The following is a 27881-nucleotide window of genomic DNA, read 5'->3' as shown; positions in this document are numbered from 1 at the left end:
AACTTTAGCCCGTTTTATTTTGTTTGGGGTTTTTTCTGAGAGATGGTTGAAACAATGGTTATAACACATGACAGACAAGATGAACACATTCATTGGGCAACTAAATTGTTAAAAAAAATGTATTACATAGATTATTTATTCAGCTATGAAATGAAAAAACACAACGTAACTGAACTTATGTGTAATAATTCAATGCCCTTTCAAAAATGAACACGTAAAACCTGATCCACTCCATGAACTAACAGCTGCTTCTTATACATCAGTTTATTATATTATATGTTTGATGAAACAATGATAGACCGCCTCTTCTCTTTACCTAACATAAAGAAAGATTTATAGCTGGAGCAGTAACTGTGCTGTTGACTCTGTGCCCACAAGACAACTGATGGTCTAAAGCACATCAAGAGGGTGAGAAGTGTCACAAATCAGTTCTGACAGGGTCCAGAACCATTTCACCAGTTAACCTGAGATGAGACAATGTCATCACATGTGAATATATGTATTAATCCAGCTTGTGGCCATGTTTCACATCACATTCACAGCTCCCAGCTCTAAGTCGTTTAACAGCAGTGATTTGAAACCTGTTCCTGCTGCTCATGTGAAGATATCCATGAAGGATTACGTCTTCCAATCCCAGAAGGGTTCCGCTGGGTGCGTAAAAGGCGCCGCCTTGTGGTGAGGTAGACTCTGCATATCAAATGCAGGACCTGGTTCTGATTCCCGTACTTAGTGATCGGAGGAGGGCATCCCAGCATCATCATCATCAGCAGGAGCAGGAGCAGCAGCAGCAGCAGCTTGGTCCGCTTACAGCGTCGGCACTACGCACCGCCTGCAGCACGGACACCAGGACGCTCCGCTGCTTCTCCACCGCTGAGGAGAGCCTGCGCCCCGTCATCTCCTCCTCCTCCTCCTCCACCACAACCTCCAGCACCATCGATCCTCCTCGGAGCAGAATGCGGTGATCTCCGTCCCTCCCCCCCCCCCCCCCTCTCTGTGGAAGGATGATTTCTGTCGTCTCCACTGTGGAGAGCGCTCCCAAAGGTACGGGCACCCAGGCGCCGAGCCTTTATCAGCGGATCAGAAAGGTCTTAACCAGGTAAGTTAGGAGGATCCACGGGGAACATCAGCCCGGGCTCATCGCTGCGGGCGGAGGGGCTCGTTCCCCCCTTTGTTTCACCCACAACCTGTAACATCACAGCCGTCACACTGAGCGCGCTGCTGCAGGAAGCATGTTGTGCAACAGATGTCAACAGAACAATCACACGGCGTCATCCCTGTGTGTGTGTGTGTGTGTGTGTGTGTGTGTGTGTGTGTGCACGCTAAGCGCCTGAGTGGGGGCATTCCTCCATCCTAAGGTACTGGAGCAGAGCCTAGACACGGTGTGCTGGTCCGGTGCCTACTGGCTCAGGAGGAAGCTGCCATGGTGGGTTCACCAGCCTGCACTGAGGCTGTGCTGCACAATGGCTGCTGTCTAGCTCCTGTCTCTGCTGCTTCATCCATTTATTCACCTGCCTCACTTTCTTGGCAAACCCCCTTTATGTTTCTCATCCACTCAGACAAATGCTTTTTGGAACACACACACCCTCACACACACACCCTCACACACACACACACACACACCTTGTCCTCTACCCTTTCCTGCCATCTGCTGTTCTTTCATCACGAGCTTCTCTTGTTTATCCTGGGGCCCTTGAACCGACTGTCTGACTACAAGCTGAATCTCAGATAGCATATCATGTAACGTGTGTGTGTGTGTGTGTGTGTGTGTGCGCACGTTGTCATTGCTGCAGACACAGAGAGGTGTAACTGTAACAAACCCTTTATTAAAGTACGTAGACAAACGAGCAAAGTCAGGTAGCTGAATAGATTACAGTGGACTAGATACACAAAAAGAATGTACACGACCCGTCCCACCTTGATTTAACTAATCATAGGTAAGAGTCTCCCACTGGATAATTACTGAATGGATGATTATGTTTCAGCTGGCAACACGTTATTTAACTTGATGCAGTGGGTAGCTTCTCATTTCTTAAACAACCAGGTCTGAAGACACCTCCTGTGGTCGTGGAGAAGTTGTTAATCTGTTTCAGAAGGGTCAAATTATTATCTAAGGAGATTGATGAACTATTAAGAACTGTCCAATGGAAGAAGGTCATGAGGTCTGAGTCCAGCATCAGGGTAGGAAGAGAGGTGGTGAAGCGATGCACCCATAATGTCTTCATCTGGCTCAGGAGGAGGCTGCCATGGTGGGTTGTTGCAGCCTGTGGGGGCAGTGCTATGATCTGGGGTTGCTGCAGTTGGTCAGGTCTAGGTTCTAGGTTCTAGGTTATGTGTTCAAAGAATGAGGTCAGCTGACTACCTGACTATACTGAATGACCAGGTTATTCCATCAATGGATTTTTTTCTTCCCTGATGGGATGGACATATTCCAAAATGATAATGCCAGGAATCATCAGGCTCAAATTGTGAAAGAGTGGTTCAGAAAGCATGACACATCATTTTACCACATGGATTGAGCACCACAGAGTCCAGACCTTAACTCCACTGAGAATCTTAGGGATGTGCTGGAGAAGACTTTACACAGTGGTCTGACTCTCCCATCATCAATAGAATATCTTAGTGAAAAATTAACGCAACTTTGTACGGGAATAAATGTTGAGACACTGCAGAATCTTATTGGATTGATGCTAAGATGAATTTGTACTCTAATCAAAGTTAAAGGTGGTCTAAGGATGGGCAGTGTATAATTCTTGCAATAGATTATAGTGACAGACACTGTTAACTGTGGCTTTTGATATTTTGATATTGCATATCAAGAAATATTTAAGCCTTATTACATGTAAGTAGTAGGATTAGTTTGACAAAGACCTCCCTGCTACACTTCAGGAATTACAGGTTTCTACATATGTATCTGTGATATCAGCCATGTATCAGCCACGTTCTATTCCTCATCTTAGTACTCGACCATTGATTGTACTCCTACAACAAAAGTCCTCTGACAGCATGCTGTGCTAGACATCTAGACATTATGACATCATTAAGTTTTGTCAGGCCAGCTGTGGTGGATTTGAATGTAACCACACTGAGGTCAGCAGCGCCTTTTTCAAAGAGGGCTTCGTCAGGATGGCAGCTTAAAGTTGCAGACAGTACAATTCAACATGAAGCCCACATATACAGTACAAAATGAACACCAGTCAGCAATGTGTGCAGGCTTTAATTAGACTCCACGTGACTGAAACAAGCCGAGTGCTGCTGATGTAACACTCGCTAATACTGTGCAACTACAGTGCATTCATATAAGTCAATTATTAACAAATATAATGTGTCTAAAATAACACGATTCTGAGCTTTAATGTCTTAATTGAACAACCATAAAAATCTCAGTGCTAGTGGAACAGGTGCACCTCATTGTGCTCTTAGAGTCATTTTGACTGGCCGCTCACTTCTTGTTAGAGTAGCCACAGTCCCAAAGTGTCTCCATCTGTAGATTGTTTGAATAACTGTAGACTGGTGAATTTCTAAAGTCTTTGACTTCACTTTGTAACCCTTTCCAGCTTTTTATCAATCAAAAATCGAAAGCTCCTTTGGGCGAGGCATGGCTCACATAAGTGTATTCTTTTTGAGATTTTTTTGGTTGTTCTCAATAAAGACATGAAAGATCAGAATTTTCTTGTGTTATAATTTTAGGCACATTATATTTGTGTTGTGTTAATTATATTCACACTTACCCTGCCTACCTTTGTAAGTCGCTCTGGATAAAAGCGTCTGCCAAATGACTAAATCTAAATTCTTGCAGAAAACCATGAAATTCCAAAAGGTTCACATACTTTTTATTGCCACTGTATATTGCCTTAGGGTCATGATGTTCAATATTGTTATGAAACACTGATGAGCATTGTATCATATCATCTGCAGGGACCTGTTGGTGACCCTGGCCCTGGGTCAAGTCCTGTCCTTGTTAATCTGTGCTATCGGTTTGACCAGCAAATACCTGGCTGATGACTTCCATGCTAACACCCCGGTGTTCCAGAGCTTTCTCAACTACATCCTGCTGTTTCTGGTCTACACCACCACACTGGCAGTCCGACAAGGTACACACAGGAATAGATGCTTAAGTGTAGATTGATATAAGAAAGGTACCTATGCTAAGAAGATAATGGCAGGGGAACTAGGGAAGAACGGGTTATTTAGTATTTTCATCATCTTCTCTGTGTGTCTCACCAGGGGAGGGGAACCTGTTGGCCATTCTGAAGCAGCGCTGGTGGAAATATATGATTCTGGGTTTGATCGACATCGAGGCCAACTATCTGGTCCTTAAGGCGTATCAGTATACTACACTCTCCAGCGTACAGGTTAGTGTGTTTGAGTGTGACTGTGTCGAACCGTTTTCTTCTGCAGCTCACACACACACACACACACACCAAAATGTTTTTATAAGTGAGAAAGTAAAGCAAGTAATGTCTTAATTGCATTTTAATTACAATTGACTTATTATTATTGCTCTTACCACCCACACGAGCGGCACCAGCACACATGGTAGGAGTCCAGACTGTTCTGTTTGCTGCCACGTGGTTTAGCAAGTCATTAAGAGATTGTAACCACGCTGAGCTTTACACTTGCTGCCTCTGAGAGTTGTAGCAGCTGTGACACTTGTTCACTTGCATTGGACGTTTACTTGCACAGGATGTATTTTTATTCCCAGAATGAAATTATTCTCCTCCAAGTAATAAATCCTTAAAGGAAATTCAATATTTGACGTTACTTTAAGGCTGCACAGAGACAGGGAGCCACTTATCTGTTTGCAACGAATGAATCAGCTCGTATTAGCTGATCAAAATTGCAAAAAAAATCAATATAGTCCGAGCCGAGGCACAGAGTTGATCTAAAAGTGTCCCTGCAGGACAGACAGGCTGCGAGCACACTTCCCTCACAGTGGCTTTTAACATGACTGTGTGGCTTAGAAACACAGGAAAACTAGATATGATTGCACACAGCTTGTATAGCAGTCAACACAGTGGTGCAGGAACTGGTTAGAGTTGTTCTGTGCATGTTCTTCCTGTGCCGGCATTGGTTCCTCCCACAGTCCCAGAACATCATGCGTGTTCATCATGTTCAGTTCTATGTGTCCCTGTCCTTCCCCTCAGCTCTTGGACTGTTTCGTCATCCCGGTGGTCCTGCTGCTTTCCTGGTTCTTTCTCTTGGTGAGGTACAAGGCTGTCCACTTTGCCGGGGCGGGACTCTGCCTGCTGGGTATCGGCTGCATGGTGGGAGCTGACATCTTACTCGGTCGGCAACAAGGCTTCGGTGAGTGTGCACACACTGATTGCTGTCCCTAATGAAAGACGTGCAGGACGTCTTGTTCATGTACAGCACTTCTCATGTTTCTGTCCTCCTCTCATATTGGGCCCCACCCGTCTAGGAGAGCAGAAGCTGTTTGGGGATCTTTTGGTTCTGGGGGGAGCGACGCTGTACGGGATCTCCAACGTCTGCGAGGAGTTCATTGTGAAGAACTTGAGCCGGGTGGAGTTCCTTGGCATGATGGGACTCTTCGGGTCCTTCTTCAGTGGCATCCAGCTGTGAGTTTCCGTGGGAAGAGTTTTTCAGTTCAGATGATGTTACAGCACCTGTTTGCATAGACTATGGGAGGGGGGGGGGGGGGGGGGGGGGTTAGTCTTTGATTCTCCAGAACTCAGTTGTACCTCTGTAACTGTCCTTTCCAGGGTGAACCTGGGGGGTACCACCCCCGTTACCCTTAATAGGAAAAGCAGTTTAGATAATTAATGGATGTGACTATCTATGACTCTGAGGATGGGACGTAGAGTCACAGTGTGGTTCTATGACACTGAGCCTCTTTAATTATGTGATGGCGACTCTGACTTTGTGAGTTTGGTTTTCTGAGACTATAACCTTTTTCCTCTGTTGTTATTCTCACTCTATTCCTACCTATTGCCTCTGTGAGGTCATGAATGTGACTTTGTCACTGTGTCTACCGATGTCTCTGTCACTTCATGTGCCTGTGAATGTGACCTTGCGGCTCTCTGATGCTGTTACTCCATGATTAATCATTCTGTGAATGTCACTTTGTGGCTGATGGGACTCAGATTCTAGTTCTCTGTCCCTCTTATATTGTGGTTCTCTGTGACTCTTTTACCTCAAGACGTTTGACGAACCTTAGGAGTGTTTGACTTCCTGATTTGTGACGTCACTATGTTTGCAGCACACGTAGAATCAGCTTTTTAATTTGTGTCTGTGATCTGTTGCAGGGCCATTATGGAACACAAGGAGCTGCTGAAGGTTCCCTGGGACTGGCAGATAGGTGGGTGTGCACACACTCACACACATTTATATATGTACACACACACAGAGACTCCTACATACAACTTAGATACACTCACACAATTAACACAAGACATAATCTGCAGTTAACCCCAAAGTTATGTTTAAAAAACTGCGCTGAAACTGTGCGGTTGCAGGTCTCCTCTACGTCGGCTTCAGCGCCTTCATGTTCGGCCTGTACAGCTTCATGCCGGTGGTGATGAAGAGGACCAGTGCCACCTCAGTCAATCTCTCTCTGCTCACAGCTGACCTTTACAGCCTCTTCTGTGGTCTCTTCCTCTTTCACTACAAGGTAAAAACAGCAAGCACCCGTTCTGTACAGGTCAAAATATGTGCAGTGTCCATATATGTCCAATAGAGCAAAGTCTGTTAATGTTGTAAAGAATGATGTGATACATCTGCAGGATTCTCTTGTCCATCATGATTTGAGTGTTAGGATCTTTCATTTATGAATGAAGAATGTGTGTGTGTATTTGAACTCTATTCACTGCTGAATACACTGTATCTTATTAATCTATACACTGAAAAGAAGTGGATCTAGATTAGATTCTGGGGGGACACCATCCACTCTTCATGTCATGATTCAGCTTACAGCTTTCATTCTGTCTGTCCGTTCCAGTTCTCGGGCCTCTATCTGCTGTCATTCTTCATCATTATATTGGGCTTGGTCCTTTACTCCTCGTCTTCTACCTACGTGGCCCAGGATCCACGAGTCTACAAGCAGTTCAGGAACACAGGCAGCCAGCAGGCCTCCAACCCGCCCCCGCTCAGTCCGGGAGTTGTGGAGCCCGCAGTCACCTACACCAGCTTGGGCCCTGACATAGGAGAGGAGCTCCCCGTACGTGTAGCTTAAGTTGATGCGAGAGGGAGTTTAGTCTGTTAGCCTGGAGGATCAGCAAATCAACCTCTAGGGTCTGCCCACAGTTGCATTAATAGTGCTGGTTGTACCCAGTCTGCTGAGCAGGGCAGCTGCGTGATCACCCAGGTAGGTCCAGGTTTTCATGGCCCGTGTTGAGAGACGGAGTCTCCACCTGCTCAGTGACCAAGTTCAGACAAATCCATGTATCCAAATATGTACCTGCTAGATGAATGACCGGAACGCAATTTAATCAAATAGCAAAAGCAAGTGAAAACGTTGGTTTCACTGTGATCAAAGACTGTGAGTAGACTGTAGTGTGTGGAAATGAGCGTTGGTGTAAATAGATGGCACCGTCGTTTTATTTAATCTCCTGTTTCCTTTTATATTTGTCAAGAGTGTCTGTGCTTAATACCTGTGTATATGCTCAAGTTGTATTCACTTCATTTCTGTATCTGTTTCCTTTCTTATTATGTGTTTGTAAAGCAGCCTGCTCGTATTTTAAAGGACAGCTTCAGTCAGTAAAATCAGAGGCTGGAAGTGGCAGACAGGGACAATACGTTGCTGTAAATGTCAAGTAATTGACCGACTTTGTTACCCAGCTGCTCCCTGAGTAACTGACGGTACCAAGGGTTGTAAAAAGTCAACGTTTACCCTCCAGTATAAAACAGTATTCAGACATAATGTCGAGCATAATAAAAGAACAGCAAACCAACAACAACCAAGACCAGTTGCACAGTGTTTGCTCCAAAACAGGATATGTAGGCCGGGTTTTTGATCCTTCTCAGTCCAGCAGGAGGTGATCCGAGCATTAATCACATCACGTCCTCATTACTAAACCTTGTATTCACCTTGACTCTCAGAATACTGCAGCTAGAACCACTCGAGCCGATCATGCTGGAGTTATATGGGTGATTTGTGGTGGTAATACTTTCTAGTACTTCTATGACTTACAACAATCAAAACTCACGAGTACAAAAGCTGCTCTAAAATACTGATGCAAAGTTGAAGTTTAAACCTGTAGACGTCCAACTGTCAAACTACAAATCCCAGAGTGATTTAAAACCTGCATCTAGAATATGTTCACTTTTAAATTATGGATCTGTTGATGAGTTCATCAGTTATGGCACCATGTTGGTTATTCAACAAAGAGTTTTTAATTCACTAACAGGTCCAACCTCTGACTCTCCTGACCTCTGACCTCTCCTGAGGTACATGGATATTGTAGTACTACAGCAACAACTGGTAAAGTTTATGTTATTTACTGAAGAAGACCTTCATGTTTTATTATTAATTATGATCATTAAAGAAAAAAAAATTAGAAATACACAATAGATAAAAACTAAAGCAGATCCCTGCCCAGTACAAACCCACTTCCTGTACAAACCTATAATGTTCACTGTAATGTTACTACTCCTCCGGAGCCACAGAAGACACAGCTATGATCAGAGGCAGGGTAGACATAGCCATCACTACTACGGAACGAGTGGCAACGACCTTTGACCCTGGTTATCAGGCAGAATGTACAGTATAACGTTCAATCAATTTATAACTGTTGATAGCCGCCCAACAATAGAAACAGCTGTGTTGCTTGGCTGTAATGAAATGATCAGCGATCAGTGGGACGTTTGACAGGCTGCTGTCACACACTTTGTATTCATCAACCAAAAACAAGAAGAGATGTAGTCGTTCTCATTGTTTCCCCGTTTTGAGAACACAATGTGATGTATTACAGAGAGGATCTGTCACATCAGCATCCTCCAGGCTTACGAGCATTCTTTAACTTTGTGTATATTTGATCTGTTCTCACTATTTTAGTCCTGATTCTGTGGAGGCGTCATATTGGAAGCAATATACTTTCCTGTTGCACTTTACACGAGGAACGTAGGGTTACTGACTGAAGATAGATCTCTATGGTTGCTTCAGACTCTTTTTCTGGTTGTTTTACTTCCAGCCTGGACTATTTTAATTTTGTCACTGGCTTTTGTATCCTGTTTGACGTCGTGCACTGTAGTTGCTGTCCACAATGTGCTTACACTTGTAGTAAAAATAAAGTATCTTTGTCAGATCACCCAGCCCACCAGCTTTTTAAATGCGTTTAGTAAATATGTTGAGATTTGATCTTCTATAATGTCAAACTTCACCTTCCAAGATTCTTAAATGTTTTAAAGACAGCAGCTCTCTCTTGTACAGAACAGGATTTTCTATGAAGTCGACACACCAGCAGCATTCTGCTGTGACAGAATGCGCCACTGTCCTGGTTCCCAGAACTGGTGCACAGTGACTCTCAAAAAGAAGAAAAGTGTACTTTCACTTCCCACATCAACACATCCCACCGACCACAGGACATGTTTTGTACTACAGACATCACATGGTGTCAAATGTTGACCTGCAACATAGTTCACATACAGTACAGTAACTGTGCAAGCTTCCTTCAGCTATGTAATATAAAAGCTAATTCTCACCACTAGAAGAAAAGATAGATAAGAAAAGTGTGTTGTGTTAGAAATATGACAATGGTAAGTAAATAAATAATTAGACATAAAGTGAAGATTCTGGTTTCCTAAGTCATTTTGTCTTTGTCTTTCTACACATGTAGAAAGATCACTGGCCAGATAGAAAGATGACAGGACTGTAAATGGAGTTTGGAGGTGATTATTTAAGATTATGAATTTTCAGGCTACACCAGGGATGGGCAATTCAGTCCTTGAGGTTGTCAACTATCGCTACACTACCCACTGCTGATTACTGTGTTCAGTTCATCAGAAGTCGACAAAACTGAATTAAAGATGTGCAGAGGGAAGCAGAGCACTACAGGAGAAACTAGCAGGTATGAAGTAGGGAGTTGATGGCCAATGCATTCCTAAATTTAAACTCCAAAGCTTTACCTCGATTCCGAGATGCGTGTCTGTGAAACAACACAGAAAAACCAGGTGTAAGTCTTGAATTGATGACCAATGGAAATTCAGGAACACACAGGATCATTATTCCTTTATGTAAAACTGATGAGGTTTAGAGTCTCACAAGCTGATGGAGAAACACTCTACGGAGTTAGGGTTGATTTTTAACCGGCTCTTTGTGTCAGAACGTGCAGCAGTGAAACTAAAGGCCTCACAGTACACACACACACACACACACACACACATAATACACAGCTACACAGAGACAAGAACCCGCTTGGCTTCTTTTTCCTCAGTTTTATTAAACGACTTACAATATACATTAACATGTCGAGAAATAAATCATAACGATAAAAGCACAGGTGAAAGAATCAAACAAACGTACAGCCACAACATGTCTACGTGCCGACGCTAAACACAACCAAATTATTTATTTACAGTACACGTTTCAATTTTTTACATTTAAAGTCAAATTTCAATGCAAATGAGAAGCAGCAAAAACAGGAATGCCTGTTGTTGTGTATGTGCTGAAGGGAGTGCAGCTAATAGAGTCTTAACACACATACTCACACACACAGTCATGGTACAAGTTAGTGAACTACGATTAGTCGCTCTGTCAATTCCAGCAGTCATCACATCCATCTGCACAGTCAAAGCAGTTCTCCCTCACGTTACACGTACGGGCGCTTCCATATGTAATACTGTCGCTGCCCACGTGAGGGCACATTATTCAAAACATCATCATCCTGATAAAAGCTTCACATACGGCTATTGTTAATGTCACATCCAGAGCTCAAGGAAAATCATGCAGCTCTGTCTTTATAGAAAGAAAACACAGCATATATTTACAATGCAAGGGAGACCACTACAAGCTGCTGAGGACTCACAATGACAGAACACCAGAGGAGGCTGGGCTGCAGTCAGACCTGGGTTGGGACACCTGTAAGACATCCTGGCTGTCGCTCTGTCCTGAAACATTCAGACCAGACTGAGCGCAGGGTCCAGCGCTAACTGATGTGGGGCTAAGCTATCTATTCTTTCAAAGACTTTGCTGAAACAAAAAAACAAAACAAACCACGTGTGAAGCAGAGCAAGCATGTGTGCACCAGGGGAGATTTCACTCAAAGTCTCTGTTGACCAGGACCAGTGGAGCCACCAGCGTCCAGACATAGAGGGCGATGCAGATCCAGCTGGAGCAGATCTTCACCCACACTGAAGGCCACTTGCTGGTCATGGCCTCATAGTTGGAGTCGGGGCTGCAGAGAGGACAGATGTTACAGCTGTGGACTGAAGTGGCCATTTAAACTGGAGGCAATCTGGTCTGTATGCAGTCAGCAGTGGGGGCCTACCTGTACCAGTTGGTGAGCGTCATCATGATGTAGAGTGAAGCCAGGAACAGCATGAAGTGGAAGAAAGAGTACGAGTAGGTGACGCCGTCCTTCTCGTTGTCCACAGCTCTGTTGAGGCCGCCGCCCTCCTCGAAGCTGTCAGGCTGGGGCCCGTCCTCGATCAGAGCCGACTCGTCGCTGGTCAGAGTCAGCTTGTTCACCTGGGCGTTAGAGGAATTACGAATACTGGGGGGAAAAAGGTAAATGGTTTTAAGCACCAGTTGTAACTTAACGAAAAATAGTCTGACAAGGTCTTCACAAGTTACTCACCTGGAGTAGAGGACACACATGAGGAAGAGGATCAATCCCACAATGCCCTGGGCATCCCACCACTGAACCACATGGTCCTGGCCTGCAGGAGTGGTGGTGTTCAGCCCGATAATCCCCAGAAGGCTTGGGTTGCACTTCCTGTCTGTGATACACAGGAAGACAGTTTAATGAACAGCTGGGTGCAAAGTCTAAATAACCTCGCTGCACCATGAACCCCCCCAACACACACTGTTTCACAGTGACTGGATAACCACTGTGCAGGACAACACCTCGCCAGGCTTCCTGTGGGATCTGGTTTCTTTGGGTATGAACAGTATCTTACCGGGCTCGTTAGTCATGGCAGACCAGGTCAGGTACATGGTGTACAGGGTAACCAAGGAGGACTGCAGCAGGCCAGACCTGGGCTGGGACTCCTTTGAAGACAACAGTAGGAAAATAAATGTAATCATTGAACAACTAAAAGCACTCAGTTCATTTGTGCCAAAAATAAATAGTCTTGTGTTGATGTTAAGTACGACGCAGAACTCTGTTCCTGAACGTCCCTGTTCAAACATAAATGTAAAGGAGAACGGGTGTGAACCTGGATCTGAGGCAGGATGGACATGACAGAGGCAGCGATGCAGAGCAGCATGTTGATGCTGATGAAGACTTTGTTCTCGGTGCAGCCGTCGGAGTGGGTGTAGTAGACGTAGAACATGACCAGAGAGACCAGAGACAGCAGGTAGTTCAGCGCAGTGACCGACAGCAGAGCTGCAAACACACAATGCAGCCTCATCACATATTTTGGAGGATGTTTATTAGAAACCGGCAGGGTTAATGAAGCCGCAGTCACCGTACCTGCATACCAGCAGCGAGAGTTGCCCTCCTCCATCTTCTCCACCCAAGACTCATTCCAGGAATGGGCAAAGTCGATGAGCAGAACCAGCTGGATGAGGATGAAGCAGAAGGCTCCGGCCATACCGATGTAGAACCACACTGAGGAACACACACAGACAGTTTATACAGTAAACGTAGTGGAGCACATAGGTTCCTCGCTCTCAAGCAATGTGATATGCAGACTGACATGGACTGCACTGACTCCACTGAAATGGACAAGAAGATTTACCAGTAGTGAAGGGACCCTCTGAGATGAAGAACGCTCCGACAGTGATGGCAGTAGCTGCAGCAAACTTAAAGAACCAAAAGCTGAAAGAGACACAGAGAAAGGATTAGTATCTCCAACAGGTCTACTAGCAGTCTCTGGCAGGAAGGACTAAGCTGAATCCTGAATAACAACAATGTTGAAATCAGATTAACCACTCAATTCATTTGTTAAAGAAACAATGCAGACATCTTGTCATTCTAGCTTCTCAGAAACTATTCACACACAAGTCTCTGTTGCATCTTTGGGTTTGAAGGTAGAACACAAAGACTGAACATGTTTCACCTTTTATAGACTAACAACATCTTATTAAATAGAATACTCAACAGTAATTACAGCTGCAATAGTTACAGTATTAAAGTAACTAATGTGGATCTGCATAAAGTCATTCATTCCTATAATGCAGGCAATAAGTCCAGGAGTGTGAGTGCACTACGTAGCAGACACACAGATGGGTGGCTGAGTGAATGGATGGATAAATGCTGACTCACCCGTTGTGCAATCCAGCGCGGGGGTCCTGGCTGCTCTTCACTCTGATCATGAGCAGAGAGAAGAGCAGGAAGAACATGGCCATGCCGAAGCAAACGCGGTACACGGCCTTGTAGCCAACCAGCACATCACAGTTCACGTGACCCTCCACGCCAGGGATAGACGAGCCGATCCCTCCTTCACAGAAACCGGGAATCTACAACAGCACATGACAACACACGCTGTGATGAAGTGCCAGGACACCACTTAATCATAGACCTCAAACCAGAGGACAAACGAAAAAGGACACACGGAGGTGATCAGACAGCTGTAAAACACTAACAGCTGTTCACCAATGTAAATATCTAGGTAGGAACAAATATGTCAGGTATCAGGAACATCAGCACCAAAGGGAGAATGAGCCACGTTCAATCAACGCTGCGTGCATGTATTTTACAGGGAGAGTCCTGCGTACCTTCTTCAGCTGCCCCTCCATGCCAGGCATCAACATAATGCAGGCGATGCCCACCCCCAGCAGCAGGAAGAAGGCGTAGATGAGGCGAGTCACCGTCGAGTTGTTTCCACTGGGGCAGCACCGACACAGCAGACAGGGGGCGCTGCCGCACAGGCACGGGATCTGCTCGCACACAAACACACAAACACACACACGGTTAAACACTTAGTCATTTACAGCTAGTGTTACCGACGGGCCAAAACAGCCCCGCAGTCGGAGAAGGAGAGTTAATTTTAGGTGGATTAGGTAAGAGGGAGGACGGTGTATTTTACTGTGTAGCTGGAGCTCCACCTGCTCACTGCAGCTGACCCGACTCTGTTTACACGGCTGCTCTGTTGACATCATGCGTGTTGACAACAGTCACAACCACTATTAAAACCAATAAACCACTAAGTACACTGCTGACCGCCGCGCGTTTAGCTGAAATAACGTTAGGTAGTTACCGTTGTGTTAACGTTACGATAACTAGCTGGTGAACGTTATGTTGAGTTAGCTCGCCATGTTAGTGGTTAGTTAAGCTAGGTGCTTTCCAAACAAAGGAAGCTGCCGTCTAACCATACAGCTAGCATTACACTACTAATAATTCATCTACATTATTAAATACAACGTTTACACTGGGTTGTCTGGTGACAGTAAGTAAGTGCTAGCGTCAATTTTAATGTATTTACTGTAAGTCTGCGCCACAGCCTACACCCGGCCTGCTGCGTTCTGTTATTGCGCAGTCATGACAGCTCCGGTGAAGTCGAAGCAGCTAAGAACTGATCAAACCCATCGACTGCTTTCGCTGTCAATATAAATATACAGAGGTGTTACATACCCAGCTCGCCATGGAGCACAATCCCAGGACGGCTCCCATGATGGCTGTTGTTTGTTCTTTTCCGCTCTAACGTTGGCTGATCTTCTGCCACAAGATGGACGATGCGCTGGTCTCACTTCTTCTTCGTGGACAGTAATACCAGTCTGACACCAGCTGGAGGTTCTGATGTGCTGACCTCTACAGGACGACCGCGGTACTCTCCTCTCCCACCCACATAAAACAGCTGCTCAGCTGCAGCTTCATGTCCACACCCTCTATATCAGAACACCATAGTGGAAAATAGAACTATTTCTTTACATCACATGCAGATTTTAGGTGTACAAAGCTTTTGGACAAAAAAAAAACATAAATCATAAATTGTTAGTTTGAATACTTGCATCTATATTATTGGTAATAAACAGATAAAGTGTGAATTTGTCATTTAACACTTGGTAAATGGTCAATGCTGAACTGACTTTGCTGAAAAGTCTCATGCATTTAAAATTAGGTTTTAAAAACATTCACAGCATGCTTATGATTGTTGTGTCACTGCTAATGTGCACCTACAGGTAGGAACCTCAGCAGTTATGCAAATTTCACGTCACGTAACTGTAAAATGCAGCAACAGTGGGAATATGGTGGGGGACATTGTGAAGCAAATACAGTATAAGATGAGAAATCAGTCCATTCACAGAGGAAATATAGACTATAGAAACCCTTGTGTGTGTGTGACAGAGAGATAAAAAGCAACAACACCGCAAGTGAACACAATGGCATTTGCTTTATTATAACAGCAAGGTTAGCAACAATGACAGAACATTTGAAGTAATAGAAATCATGTGACAGCAGATCGAAAAAACGTGTAAGGTCTAAAATGAAGACGATATGGAGACAAAGGATGCAGGCACTTCTATAATCAGTAAAGAGACAGGAGAGGAGCTTTGCTTTATCACAACACTCATAAAACATCCCGAAGGCAACTCAACTCACACATTCAACGTTATAAACAAGACACACACACATTTTTGTATGGCAGTCAGTGTGAGGAAACTCATTGATATAATGTATTCCCTAGACTACTACTGTTGCACAGGCCATGTTAATCTACTCTGTTTCAGTTTTTTATTTATCATGTTTATTGCCTAATCCCAACCCTAAAATCTAGTCTTAACCCCGAAATTACTCTGGACACCCTTCTCACTGTGAGGACCGGCTCCTCATTTAGTAAAAATATCCTCAGTCCAATGGCTAAAAATTCACGCAGGTCCTTACAATGATAGCCATACAAACACACATCTACATTCTTGCATCACAGTTTGATACTGTCCAAAAGTACCGTGTCCAGGTGACGTCAGCGATTGCTCTGGTTAGGAATAGTACAGAACAGTACAGAGTGTAGGTCATCTGTGTTGTGAGGCAATCGGGGACAGAACAGAGTACAGGTTATCTGTGTTTAGATGACCTACACCTACAAATAAAAAGACAGGAAAAAACAGAACAAACAAAAAACATGTTCTGAACCAAACCGTGGATTTGGTGAATCTAAAACCTCTACTAAATGTAGACATCTTGATCCCATTACAGCAAAACCAAATTCACCAAATGAACTGTTACTGAACAGGAAGCCAGGAGGAAGATTTGTGGGGTTACGGAACATCAGAGCACTGCAACAAAAATCTGGTTCTTGTAGAAATGTCATGAATTCATGCTTAGTTTTCATTCTGAACAACTGAGACAATACATCTTTTTACTGCAGTGTGCTGACAAGGTATATCTAAACTTTCACTAAACATGGAAAGCAAACATGCTAGTACAGTTTAGCATTACAATTTAACCACTAACACTAACAGTTTAAAACTGTGTGACTGTCAGATGGGGACACATTATTCCATTGTGCTGGTGGAATCACAGCATCACTTTAAGTCCCAGTTCTCTAGAATGTCACCTTCGTAGAATAAATGAAATTGACTTCAACAAAAACATTATGAGGGAATGTTGCTGCAGGAAGAGCCTCAGTTCGGTGCACGAGACGTGTAGCAAAAGCTCAAGTAAAATAAGGATAAATACAATTCCACAAGTATATACAGATGTTCAGTCTTTTGATACAAGTCAGGTGAGAACGCCTCTTTGCTATTGTTGTAGGACTACATGGTGAAGATCCTACAGACTATTCTTCTGTGACGGCACAGAGATGAAGCTGTGATGGAAACCCAGTCCCTGCTGTCGTGTGCTTTCACTAGCCTCCGTCTGCATTCGTGCAATTTTCCATTTGAGACCTTTGCGTCGTCAAGCCACAGAAATAAAGCACTTGTCACCAAAAAGTAACACACATACTAAGCCAGTTTGTTTATCCCTTTGAAGTTTCTGTTGGTTGAGCTACTGTACATAATGTTTTTATAAAATATTTAAGCAAATTAAACATTGCACAGTAAGAATGTGCATGTGAATAGACAGAGGTGAGTGTCAGTGGTCCAGGGACATGAAGACAAGGCTGATCAGTCATTCTGAGCCTGTATAATCAAAAAGACTTTGTCACTTGGTATAGTAAATGTGAATGTTAAGTGTTTTAATACTACAGATCCCATCATGCATTAGATCAAGTAAATAGGAGCTATGCTGTTGTCAAGTAGTGCAGATGTAACCGTGGAACTTTTGATGTATATGAGGAATGATGTGAAGATATGGGGAAAGATACCATACATACACAGTACACTGTGTGTGTTCTGCTTTGACTGAGTTGTCTCCCTTTTTCACATTAACTGTATTATTTAGGTTTAAAGCATTAATAACATGGAAACCGTTACTCTAACTATTACTAGCATTATGTTGATAATTATTATTTAACAAACGATCATTTATTTGATAAAAACGTGGCTCATTCCTGTGATTCAATGCAAAAGTCTTAAATGTAAAAATGTACACTCTACTTCGACCAGCCTGGTGCTTCGCTTCAGGTTTGTTCCTGCTTCTCAACAAACACAGGCCAGAGGTGATGGGATATTAACAAGTCAATGTCAGGACTCACTGGAGGATGGAGGGATGCAGTCGGTAGTGAACCAACGTCAGTATGAGTGGCATCAATGTCCCACCAAGACACCTTCCAACTCACAATCTGTCCAGCTGGCTGGAGTCGACTTCCGGTCCAGCCGGACTCAGTTCGCACAGGTAAAAGAGTGTTTCCTCGCTGGCTTCTGCCTCTGTCAGAGGCTCCAGGCGGATCAAGGAGCTGCGGGCTGGCTGGTGTGACTCCAGGCTACTGTCCAGCAGCTCTGAGGGCAGCTCAGCCTCCACAGAAACACTGGGGTTGGAGGAGAGCTGAAGGGGGCCGCCAGAGATGTCGCTAGCACTGCTGTTGCCGGCTCCCAGGTCCAGCTCTGCAGGAGGAGCGCAGCCATCAAGGAAGGCCAGCAGAGGGCAGGTGGTGTACTGGATCAACTGCTTATCTGGAGCAAAGAAACAGCCACAACAATGAGAATGAAAATGGTGTTAGACATATGCTGTGTTCTTCAATGTCACCACATTTCTGAGCAGCTTAAAGAGGAATTATGTCTGTGAGTTTATGTACACATTAACACTGGTCATTGCACACCTCCCACATCTTAACAAGGTCAACCATTTAGATATGTCAGAAATGTGATACTAATCTGTCTATATGTATAAATGTTTTTCAAACAGGAGTTCAAACATGAGGACTGTGTGTTAGAGCAGTACCCTCCACTCACCCGTGTTATCTTCCTCTGTCCTTCCTTTGTTGAGCTGTGCTGTGTTCTCTTTAGAAGTCAGACTCTCCTGAAAATACATGGAGAGGAAATTATTATAGAATTTCATATATATATCAAATATAAAATATAAATATATTAACAGAGATTTACATTTAACAGACACTACTGACACTATTGTATATTATTGTAGCTGTATGAAGCTTAGAAGTAAATACAATCTGGGGGAATGTTTTTGATTTAGTGTGTAAGTGCTGTCATTTTACCTCTAGGGCATCAAAATCAATGCCAAACTGTTTTCCATAAAGCATGGCCTGGAAGTCCTCCAGACTGCAGTCGATACTGTCCAGATAGTCCATAAGCTCCATTCTGACAAAACGCGCACAAAAGACCATGCTTCATGACCACTGTATTTTCCAGTTTGTATCAGCTGGTTGTGAATGTGGATTAATTTCATTTCTTTTCATGAACTGGTAACATAATGTAACAGAGACAGAACCTCACTGAATATAAGAAACATCTGATTAACGGCAGTGCAACAGGTCAAACCTTTATAAGATGGCCAAATCATTCTAATCATCATTCTGAATAGCTAAAGATAGCACTTACTTGCCCAGCAGATTGATGTTCTGTGATATTGCGCCATTCTCGTTCAGTATGGAGTCCATCATCTTGACGGGGTCCTCCAGGCTCAGGCCAGAGGGTTTATTGAGCTGCAGGGCGCTGCTGGTTGGTGCACTGCCGTTTACAATGCCGCTCTTCTGGCTGTCGTCTGCTGCTGTGGTCACACCGGCCTCTGACGGTCTGAGTTCATCTGTGCATGCGCTGGTGTTTACTTCTGTCTCTGCTGGTTGTACCGTACAGTTGTCTAGTTCTACTTCCACAATTTCTACATCCCTGTGGGAGGACATTTTGACAGTGTATTATTAACATTAACAAGATACTGGTGACATTCAGTACAGGTCCTTTAATGGCAACTTAGTTAAAGTACTGTAAATATTCACTTTTAAATAAAATAAATAAATGGTCAGAGCAAAGCAAACTACAATAAATAAAACAAGGCAGGTGGGAGCAGCACACAAGTTAATAAACAAATTATTTCTTTCCAATAAAATAAACCAAATAAATCACAATTGGATTGCAAGCTCACAAAGCACTTAGTCACTACACTGTTGTTCTATGCAAAGAAGATAAGTCTGTCCACATTCTGTGTTTAAAGCGAACCGCTGATCTTGGAAAAAAGAAAAAGTGCTGTGATGCAGCTGAAGTTAAGCAATGGCATTGTTTGGATGCATATGATAGTGTAGCAGTGGCTGTTTCTCTTTCTCTCACTCACCGTTCACTGCGGTGAGTGAGGTGGATATCAGGTGCCCACATACCTATCCACTGAACAAGTACCCAAATATTTGTTAATAGTTCTCCAAATGTTGACAGTCCAATATCCCTGAGCTTCTCCAAACAACATCAACATGGAGCAGGAGATTGACCAGGTGAATAACATTAAAGTGTGCTAAGGTTTTATGAACCAAATCAAACACAGTCAGTGGCATTCTATTGTCTAGTGGCATTGCTATTTCAATAGAACAGGATTCTACACACCCACTCAATGAACATTTAGCTGCACTGCCCTCAGGTTGCAGGTACAAGGCAGGTGGTGCAGGAGGGCCCGCTTTGGAAGAAGCCTTATCCTCAATAACAAACATTGCTGAGCTATGTTGTTTGCTGCAGTTTACTGTCAATACTGTTGTTATTATCTGGAAGTTGAGTCATGGCAACTGTAAATCTCTATTTCCAGTCTGCTGTCTGTCCCAACCTTGCTGTTATTATGTTGTTGTGTCTACTGTACTCTTGTCAAACAAGTGCAGTATTGTGGATAAGAATTTTCTCTTGGGGACAATAAAGTCAAAGTCAGTTCTGCTACCTTTCCTCAGCTGTATATACAAAGTGGCAAGAAAAAGTATCTAAACTTAATCTAAGTCAAGAGTATTAACAAATGTGATGTGCCTAAAATAGTAACACAAAGAAATTCAGACCTTTTATGTCTTTATTGAGAACAACCATAACAACCTCAAACACTTCAAGCTGGTCAGGCCCTGATACAGGAAAGCATGCCCAAATCATGATGCTTCCACCACCATACTTTACAATTCATGATGATATGCTGTGCTCTTTTATGCCAGATGTAGTGCAGTGTTTTTCCAAATAGTTCAATCTTAGTTGTGTGCAGCAATGTTCTTGTTAGTAAGTAGCAGCTTCCTTTGTGGTGTCCTGCCATAGACACCCAATGGTTTACATACTGTAGAATCATGAACACAGATGTTAGCAAGCTCAAGTGATGCCATAACATATTTGGCTGTCACTCGGGTTTTCTTCTTTAACTCACTGATGAGTGTTTGTTGTGCTCTTGGGGACATTCCCACACAGTTCCAAAGTGTCTCCATCTGTATTCCTAAAGCCTTCGACATCACTTTGTAACCCTTTCCAGCTTTATGTAAATTAACAATTCTTGATCATAGATCCTCTGAAAGCTTATTTTGGCCAGACATGGCTCACACAAGCATATTCTCTTGTGCAGAGCAAACTCAAAAACTTTGAGTGTTTTTTGTCAGTCGAAGTAGCTCTAGTCCACAACTAATTTTCTTCCAGGTATGCTAATGCCTATGCTACTTAATGCTTCTTTTTCCACTAGCACTATGAGGTTTTTATGGTTGTTCTCAATAAATACATAAAAGATCTGAATTTTGTTGTGTTATTATGGCACATTATATTTGTTAATACTCTTAACTTAGAAAACTCAAATCACATTTTATAACAAATTAATGCAGAAAACAATAAAATTCCAAAGGGTTCACATCTCTCTATTTTCAGGGTGGAAAGTTTAAACAAATCATCACCACCATCAAGCACCATTATTAATACATATTTTTTTATAATACAATAAAAAGGTCAGGATGAGGTCACTGATCTCACATACATCTTTTTGTGTATTTTAGATTGAATAAAAGTGTCTAAAGGGTTAGGGAATCTGAAGCAGTGCGTTCTGACTGTGGTTTATGACCAGCAAGCCTCCAACACATGTCAACTTTGCTGTGCACTGCACAGGAAGGACATTTAGAGCGTGACAACAATACATAAGGGCTACCGATTTGCCATCATATATTACATGTGGCAGCAGTAGAGGAGAGCAAAAACAAAGTAAATAGTCTTACCCTTGCTCATGGGCTCTGGGTGATCCTTCTGTGAACTCAGCCGTCATCTCAGGATCATTCTCAGTCAAGTCACAGATGATGACATCATCTGATAGGTCTGAGTTCTTCACACCATTCAGACTGTTGACAGATGACTAAACAGGACACGCATGGTCACACAATTGGAACTAGAAATACAAGTTCCTATAAAAATCCATCATACATCTTACATGATCGATATAAAAAGAAAATGAAACAACTTTAGTGTTTATTTACTTTAAACACTACATCTCTATGTGCTGCTTCAGAACGTACTGACCTGTTCCACACACACTTTGTCATCATAGATCTGATGGATGTATTTGGGCTTCTTTCCATTGCCATTCATAAGAATTGGCCTGTCAAAAAAACAAAGACATGAATATAGAAATTCACATAAAATCAGGTTTATGAAAGTAAAGTTACAAAAGTACTCAAACACATCGTAGATTGAATGTGCAGTTGTTCAAAGTTAACGATGGGACAATGTTAGGTTAGCAGATTATTTTTGAGAGTTATTCAAGTAAAAATTCCAACCGTTACTCAGCAATGCAGAAGTTATTTTTCTGTTCTCCACACACAGTTTGTGATGGCCTACAAAACTTTACAGTAGAGACATACTGCAAAAATGACAGCTCTGATTTCAGGCTTATTGAGAATGCTCGCTCACCAATTCTACTTAACAGGTGCAGGAACTGTGTGTTTCTGAGGATCGCTTATTTAAAGTGGTAGTACTCTCACTATCATACCAGCTAAAAGTTGGAACAAAGCGTCAACTCACCTTTTGCGTTTTAAATTCAGGATGTGGTTGTTCTGTACCAAAGTGACGATGAAATGTATCAGCTGCAAAAAGAAGAGTCTTAGAGCTACACACAATAAACATTTTCTCCTTCCAACATTAATGAACTCAATGACATAACAATGTTTACATGAGCACCAGATAAAATTACTGGTTCTGTTCATTGTTCTTACTATCACAGGCCACTACCAGCAAGCTTCTGAGGGTGGATGTGCGTTAAGTGCTTGGCACCATTACTGGTTTATGTCTGCTTACACTGAAACATTACATTTATAGGAACATAGTAGTAGTGTTGATACACAACCCAAACCTCTCATTCTGTATTCCATCCAAAAAAGCAAAAATAAAATCTAATTTTCAAAGATGGTCCTGCAGGGTCGGATGCATGACTAAAGCAGGCAAGCATGTAAAAATAAAATGTCATCTGAAGGACTGTTAAGATCACACTTTTTTCTTTTGTTTAATGTACTCTAACCACTGCTATAAACCAAAATGAAATTTCTGAAATATTGCTTCTTGTTGTGATGGTGGTGTTTCCGTGACTGTAAGTACAGTTTCAAACTGTGAATTGAATTGCTCACCTTTTTGATGAGCTGATGTTGATGGGAATGTTTCTGTCTCAGATCTGAGATCTCCCTCCACAGAGATTCATTTTCCCTAAACAACATGACAAGTTTAATTTACAGTGGAGGCTATGAACAACAGTACCAACACTGTCCCCTGTGAGTTTCTATAGCCTCTCTTTTTGTTTCATGGTTATGACAATAAACTTAGCACAAATAACTGTCATGATTCTAATACTTCTGTAAAGGGTCAAAACTTTAGAAGAAGCTAAGAATATAGATTTGGATTAGAAAATCTACTGACACCAATCAGTAATTACAGCTCACTCTCAATCTCTCTCTCTCACACATAAACAAATACAAATACTCTAGCTCAGCAATTTGGGTGTAAGGCTGATGCAACATAAGCAATCAGTGACTGATGGTGCACACATAAGCTAAGCATAAGCACTGCCTTGAGTTGCATAGCAACTGCTGAAGAATAATAATAGCTAGGGCAACTGAACACTAGGGACAGGTTTCACTCTGACCTTGATATGTCCTGAGATAACCCTTGCAGAGTGCTACACTCACCTCTTGAGTGTTGCAAGCCTGACATCAATGTTCTCCTGTTTGCTGTGAACACTCTGAACACTCGCCAAAATCTTGGTCAGGTCTTCCTGACGAATCTTACTATCCTCGGGTCGAGAGTTAGAAACCTGAGTTAAAGAAACCACAATGAAACGTTGCATTTATGATATTTCATAATGCACAATGGACAACAAAACTAGAATGATTTATTTATTATAAGGGATTTTTTACAAGATAAGACAAGATGTGATAGAATATGAGAAAAGGAAATAGATGCAAGTCTCAAATCGTGATACTTTGGCTATATTTAAATATATCAATTCTAGTAAGCAATAACACCATAATAACAGAGGGATGATGCACCTTTCTCTTGATGTTCTCCAGCAGATCATCCTGTCCCTGTTTAAAGTAGGGGTGCTGAAACTCCACTGGGCCGTCTCTCTCCTGTTTTACAATGCCTGTATCAATGTGCATCACTTTACGGAATCCATCTGCATGTGCGCACACAAACACAGAGGCAAATACATTACAAACAGCAACAGATGCACACTCAATGCACCCACTACATGAAAAGCTGCATGTTATCACATGATCAGAAGAAATTATGTAGACCATAAGGATATAAAAAACAGGGACAGTGATGATTTGGGATGTTCACTGATACTCTTGTATTGTTTGTCTCCCAGGCGTTTTAGAGCAGTATAACATCATAAAATGCAGTCTCCATGACACAGCATCAATAATAAATTAAGGCGTTTTGCATTCGACTGAACAGTTTTAACCATTTTTTCCTGATATGTCTGTTTTATAGCAACTGTACTATATCATGGTACAGGTAAAAATTGCAACTAAAAAACAAAAAAAATATGTATTGTTCTAAATGATTTTGCCCACCCCAAAGTGGTAATCAGGAAAATACACTGGAAAGAATATACATATGGTGGATATATACATACTGCAAAACCCTGCTACTCATTATTTATCACTTTCTATGACTTGATTAACAAATTTACAAAAAGCTCACAAATAACTCTAAACCAGAGATTATTCAATGGAAAACTTAAATGAGCAAGTCTCTAGTTGCTGAATACAAACAACTGGAGCTAACAGCTGATGAAATGTTTACATAGTAACCTGGTAGTTATCACAGTTACTTTGGCATTGGTCCATGTACAGATCTGTAACCTAAGCAAACTCTGACTCTCCAAAACATCTACTCAAACAAAAAAGTCAAAGAATTAGTACATGGTGCTTTTCTTTGCCCCATTTGATAATAAACTGGATATATTAGAAGTATGGACTGCCGGCTGAATATAACAATTTAAAATAATCTGCAGATTAATTAAAAGTGAGAAGTGTTGTTAATTGTTGACCTGGTTCTGTCCATTTCACCAGTTACCTGCTCATCCTTAGACTGTACCAAATTGAGAAAACATAGATTTAGTGGTTTGTATGGCTTTCATTACCATTTAATGTAATGAATGTGTATCCAGTGTACAGCAGCCAATCTGAATGTTTCTAAAAGCACTGATTGTATGGTATAAACTAAAATAATGAATGCAGTCTTACACATATTGAGCTGTCTGATGAAACTGGCCATGTTGTTGTGCTTGAAGAACTTGGGGAGGATTTCCTTTGCAAAGCGCTGCTCGTCTAGCACCAAGAAGCTGTTGCCCTCCTGGAAAACAATGAACACCACCATGACAACCAGAACAGCACCTTAGGGGGGTGCGGGGTCTATTTTAGTATGTAATTTAACTCCATGCCTCTAAAGTATGCAGACGCGCGCAGCTTTACGGTGACTCAGTGCTCAAAACTCAAATATGAACTGACGCTTACACAACGCAGAGAGTGAATTTAGCTCATTTCTGCTAAGGTGCACAATAGAGGAAATCACTGGCTAGCTAACGCTTCTGCTGGTGCTCGCTTTTTTCTCTAATTGTTCTCTAACTGTAACGATAAAAAGAATAAGTGGTGTGTACATGCATTGCTTATTAACCAGTAAGTGTCCTGTTATTTGTGTGATGTGGCGTGATGCTACACTTGTAAGGTTAACTTGGGTTCAGGACTAATGACACTAGCTAACAACTAGCTAGTCATCTGCTTTTCGTTAGCTGGCATCCATGACTAGCAAGCTAACACTACGTAAGACAACGTTAGCGTTACCTGACTCCAGCAAATAAATTCATTGGTGTCTCCATCCTCCACCAGCGTCCACAGCTTGGTTAGGAAAGCCGGAACGTTCGCGTTGTGTTTCATCTCGCAAAAGCAGCGATGAATATACCTCGATAGAAAATGCGTAATGTTAGCTCTGTTTAGGGAGCCTGGACGAAAAACTGGACCGTCTCAGTACGCCAATGGCTTCGAACTTCCGCTCCTGCAGACGGAAGCTGATTGGTCGAAACAGTTTTACGTAAGATCCCTCACGTGGAGTTGCATGCAAACAAAACCGAGGGTGGCACGTGTACCCAGACGTCGTTTCAAAACAAAGATGTCAGATCGGTGGCTACTGTTAATATAACCACAGGAGAATGGACGAATAATGGACGAAGATACACACAAAGACACACACAAAGACGTAGTCAGGATTTCAGTGAACGTTACAGAAAGGTTTATGAGCACGATCAACGTGTCACACAAGACGCTACATAACACTGAATGCGTGACGTAAATGTTCGTTAGCAGCTGTAGCTCTGGTAGCTTGCTACCTAGCAGCACTACTGCTATCTCTAACATTGTAATAAGTAACGCAATTATGTTTATCGTGACAATAACAAAGTTTTATTTGGTCACGATCACCGAGCCTCCAGCCCTGACCTAAGCGACCTCGTTTATTGTCCAACCTCGAGATCCTGTGCTCAAAGGGGTCACTGTTTAGAAGAACAGTATCACTGGATGTACAGTGGTGTGAAAAAGAGTTTGCCCCCTTACTGATTTCTTATTATTTTGCATGTTTGTCACACTTTAATGTTTCTGATCATCAAACGAATTTAATTATTAGTCAAAGATAACACAAGTAAACATGCCATGCAGTTTTTAAATGAAGATTTTTATTATTAGGGCTAAAAATAAATCAAAAACTACATTGCCCTGCGTGAAAAAGTGTTTGACCCCCCCGTTAAAATATAACTTAACTCTGGTTTCTCTAGCTGCACCCAGGCCTGATTGCTGCCATACCTGTTTGTAATCAAGAAATCACTTAATTAGAACTTGCCTGACAAAGTGAAGTAGACCAAAAGATCCTCAAAAGCTGGACATCATGCCAAAGACATTCAAAAACAAATGAGAAAGAGAATAATTGAGATTTATCAGTCTGGAAAAGGTTATAAAGTCATTTCTAAAGCTTTGGGACTGCAGTGAACCACAGTGAGCCATTATCTACAAATGGCAAAAACACGGAACAGTGGAGAACCTTCCCAGGAGTGGCCGGCCGACCAAATTTACCCCAAGAGCGCAGCGACAACTCATCCAAGAGGTCACAACAGACCCCACAACGCGTTTCAGAAAAAGAGCATCATATCAACAGTAAAATATGGCGGTGGTAGTGTGATGATCTGGGGCTGTTTTGCTGCGTCAGGACCATGAAGACTTGCTGTGATAAATGGAACCATGTATTCTGCTGTGTACCAAAATATCCTGAAGGAGAATGTCTTAATCCAATTGAGATGCTGTGGCGAGGCGGTTCATGCTTGAAAACCCTCCAATGTGGCTCAATTACAACAATTATGCAAAGATGAGTGGGCCAAACTTCCTCCACAGCGCTGTATCAGACTCATTGCAAGTGATCGAAAACGCTTGATTGCAGTTGTTGCTGCTAAGGGTGGCCCAACCAGTTATTAGGTTTAGGGGGCAAACACTTTTTCACACAGGGCAATGTAATTTTTTATTTATTTTTACCCTTAATAATAAAAACCTTCATTTAAAAACTTCATGATGTGTTTACCTGTGTTATCTTTGACTAATAATTAAATTCGTTTGATGATCAGAAACATTAAAGTGTGACAAACATGCAAAGAAATAAGAAGTCAGTAAGGGGGCAAACTCTTTTTCACACCACTGTATTGTATGTCTTTAAAGAGCAGATGGTTCAGCTACGATGCTACAGATCAGAACAAGTTGCAGAAACTTCACATATGATGAAGCCTATGATCAAAATGGTTATGAAAGAAATGGTAGTGTCACAAGTACAGGGATAAATCTTAAAATAGGAATTCCTTTCAGCTGTGTAAACTTCTTTATACTTTGTAATGATTACAACCACATCATTCCTATCATTGTCGCAACTGCTAATATAATAATAATCCCCCATACTTAGACCCAAGTTGTTGTTCTGC

General features: G+C 42.3%; 3 protein-coding genes across 4 annotated transcripts; 1 reads left to right on the top strand and 2 right to left on the bottom strand.

Annotated features, from left to right (window-relative positions):
• The first annotated feature begins 1001 nt into the window (after nucleotides 1–1001).
• On the top strand, nucleotides 1002–9253 carry slc35f1 (solute carrier family 35 member F1). The gene is made up of 8 exons (XM_026340869.1): nucleotides 1002–1096; nucleotides 3916–4091; nucleotides 4225–4352; nucleotides 5145–5304; nucleotides 5420–5576; nucleotides 6264–6316; nucleotides 6474–6628; nucleotides 6956–9253. The coding sequence occupies exons 1-8, from the start codon at nucleotides 1002–1004 to the stop codon at nucleotides 7187–7189; spliced, it is 1158 nt and encodes a 385-aa protein (XP_026196654.1). The 3' UTR covers nucleotides 7190–9253.
• Nucleotides 1596–25914, bottom strand: hsf2 (heat shock transcription factor 2). 2 transcript variants are annotated; one of them, XR_003297539.1, is made up of 13 exons: nucleotides 25714–25914; nucleotides 25117–25225; nucleotides 23911–24038; nucleotides 23551–23675; nucleotides 22996–23071; nucleotides 22397–22458; nucleotides 21896–21974; nucleotides 21598–21731; nucleotides 18998–19285; nucleotides 18655–18757; nucleotides 18392–18458; nucleotides 15683–18112; nucleotides 1596–1620 (listed from the first exon to the last, which is right to left on the bottom strand). XR_003297539.1 is itself a non-coding variant. In XM_026340867.1 (12 exons), exons 1-12 carry the CDS (start codon nucleotides 25804–25806, stop codon nucleotides 17775–17777), a joined length of 1602 nt encoding a protein of 533 aa, XP_026196652.1. In that variant the 5' UTR covers nucleotides 25807–25914; the 3' UTR covers nucleotides 15432–17774. The 2 variants fall into 2 exon arrangements, 1 of the variants encoding a protein (XP_026196652.1); XM_026340867.1 differs by lacking the exon at nucleotides 1596–1620 and having other exon boundaries at nucleotides 15432–18112.
• serinc1 (serine incorporator 1) lies at nucleotides 10375–14832 on the bottom strand. The gene is made up of 10 exons (XM_026340868.1): nucleotides 14691–14832; nucleotides 13835–13996; nucleotides 13383–13576; nucleotides 12856–12935; nucleotides 12588–12725; nucleotides 12331–12500; nucleotides 12073–12163; nucleotides 11751–11892; nucleotides 11442–11666; nucleotides 10375–11348 (listed from the first exon to the last, which is right to left on the bottom strand). The coding sequence occupies exons 1-10, from the start codon at nucleotides 14727–14729 to the stop codon at nucleotides 11210–11212; spliced, it is 1380 nt and encodes a 459-aa protein (XP_026196653.1). The 5' UTR covers nucleotides 14730–14832; the 3' UTR covers nucleotides 10375–11209.
• Nucleotides 25915–27881: the final 1967 nt, after the last annotated feature.

The sequence above is a fragment of the Anabas testudineus genome, chromosome 24 (assembly GCF_900324465.2).
Source record: "Anabas testudineus chromosome 24, fAnaTes1.2, whole genome shotgun sequence".
In the NCBI taxonomy this organism is placed as follows: Eukaryota; Metazoa; Chordata; class Actinopteri; order Anabantiformes; family Anabantidae; genus Anabas; species Anabas testudineus.
This window is presented reverse-complemented; position numbering and strand designations above follow the sequence as displayed.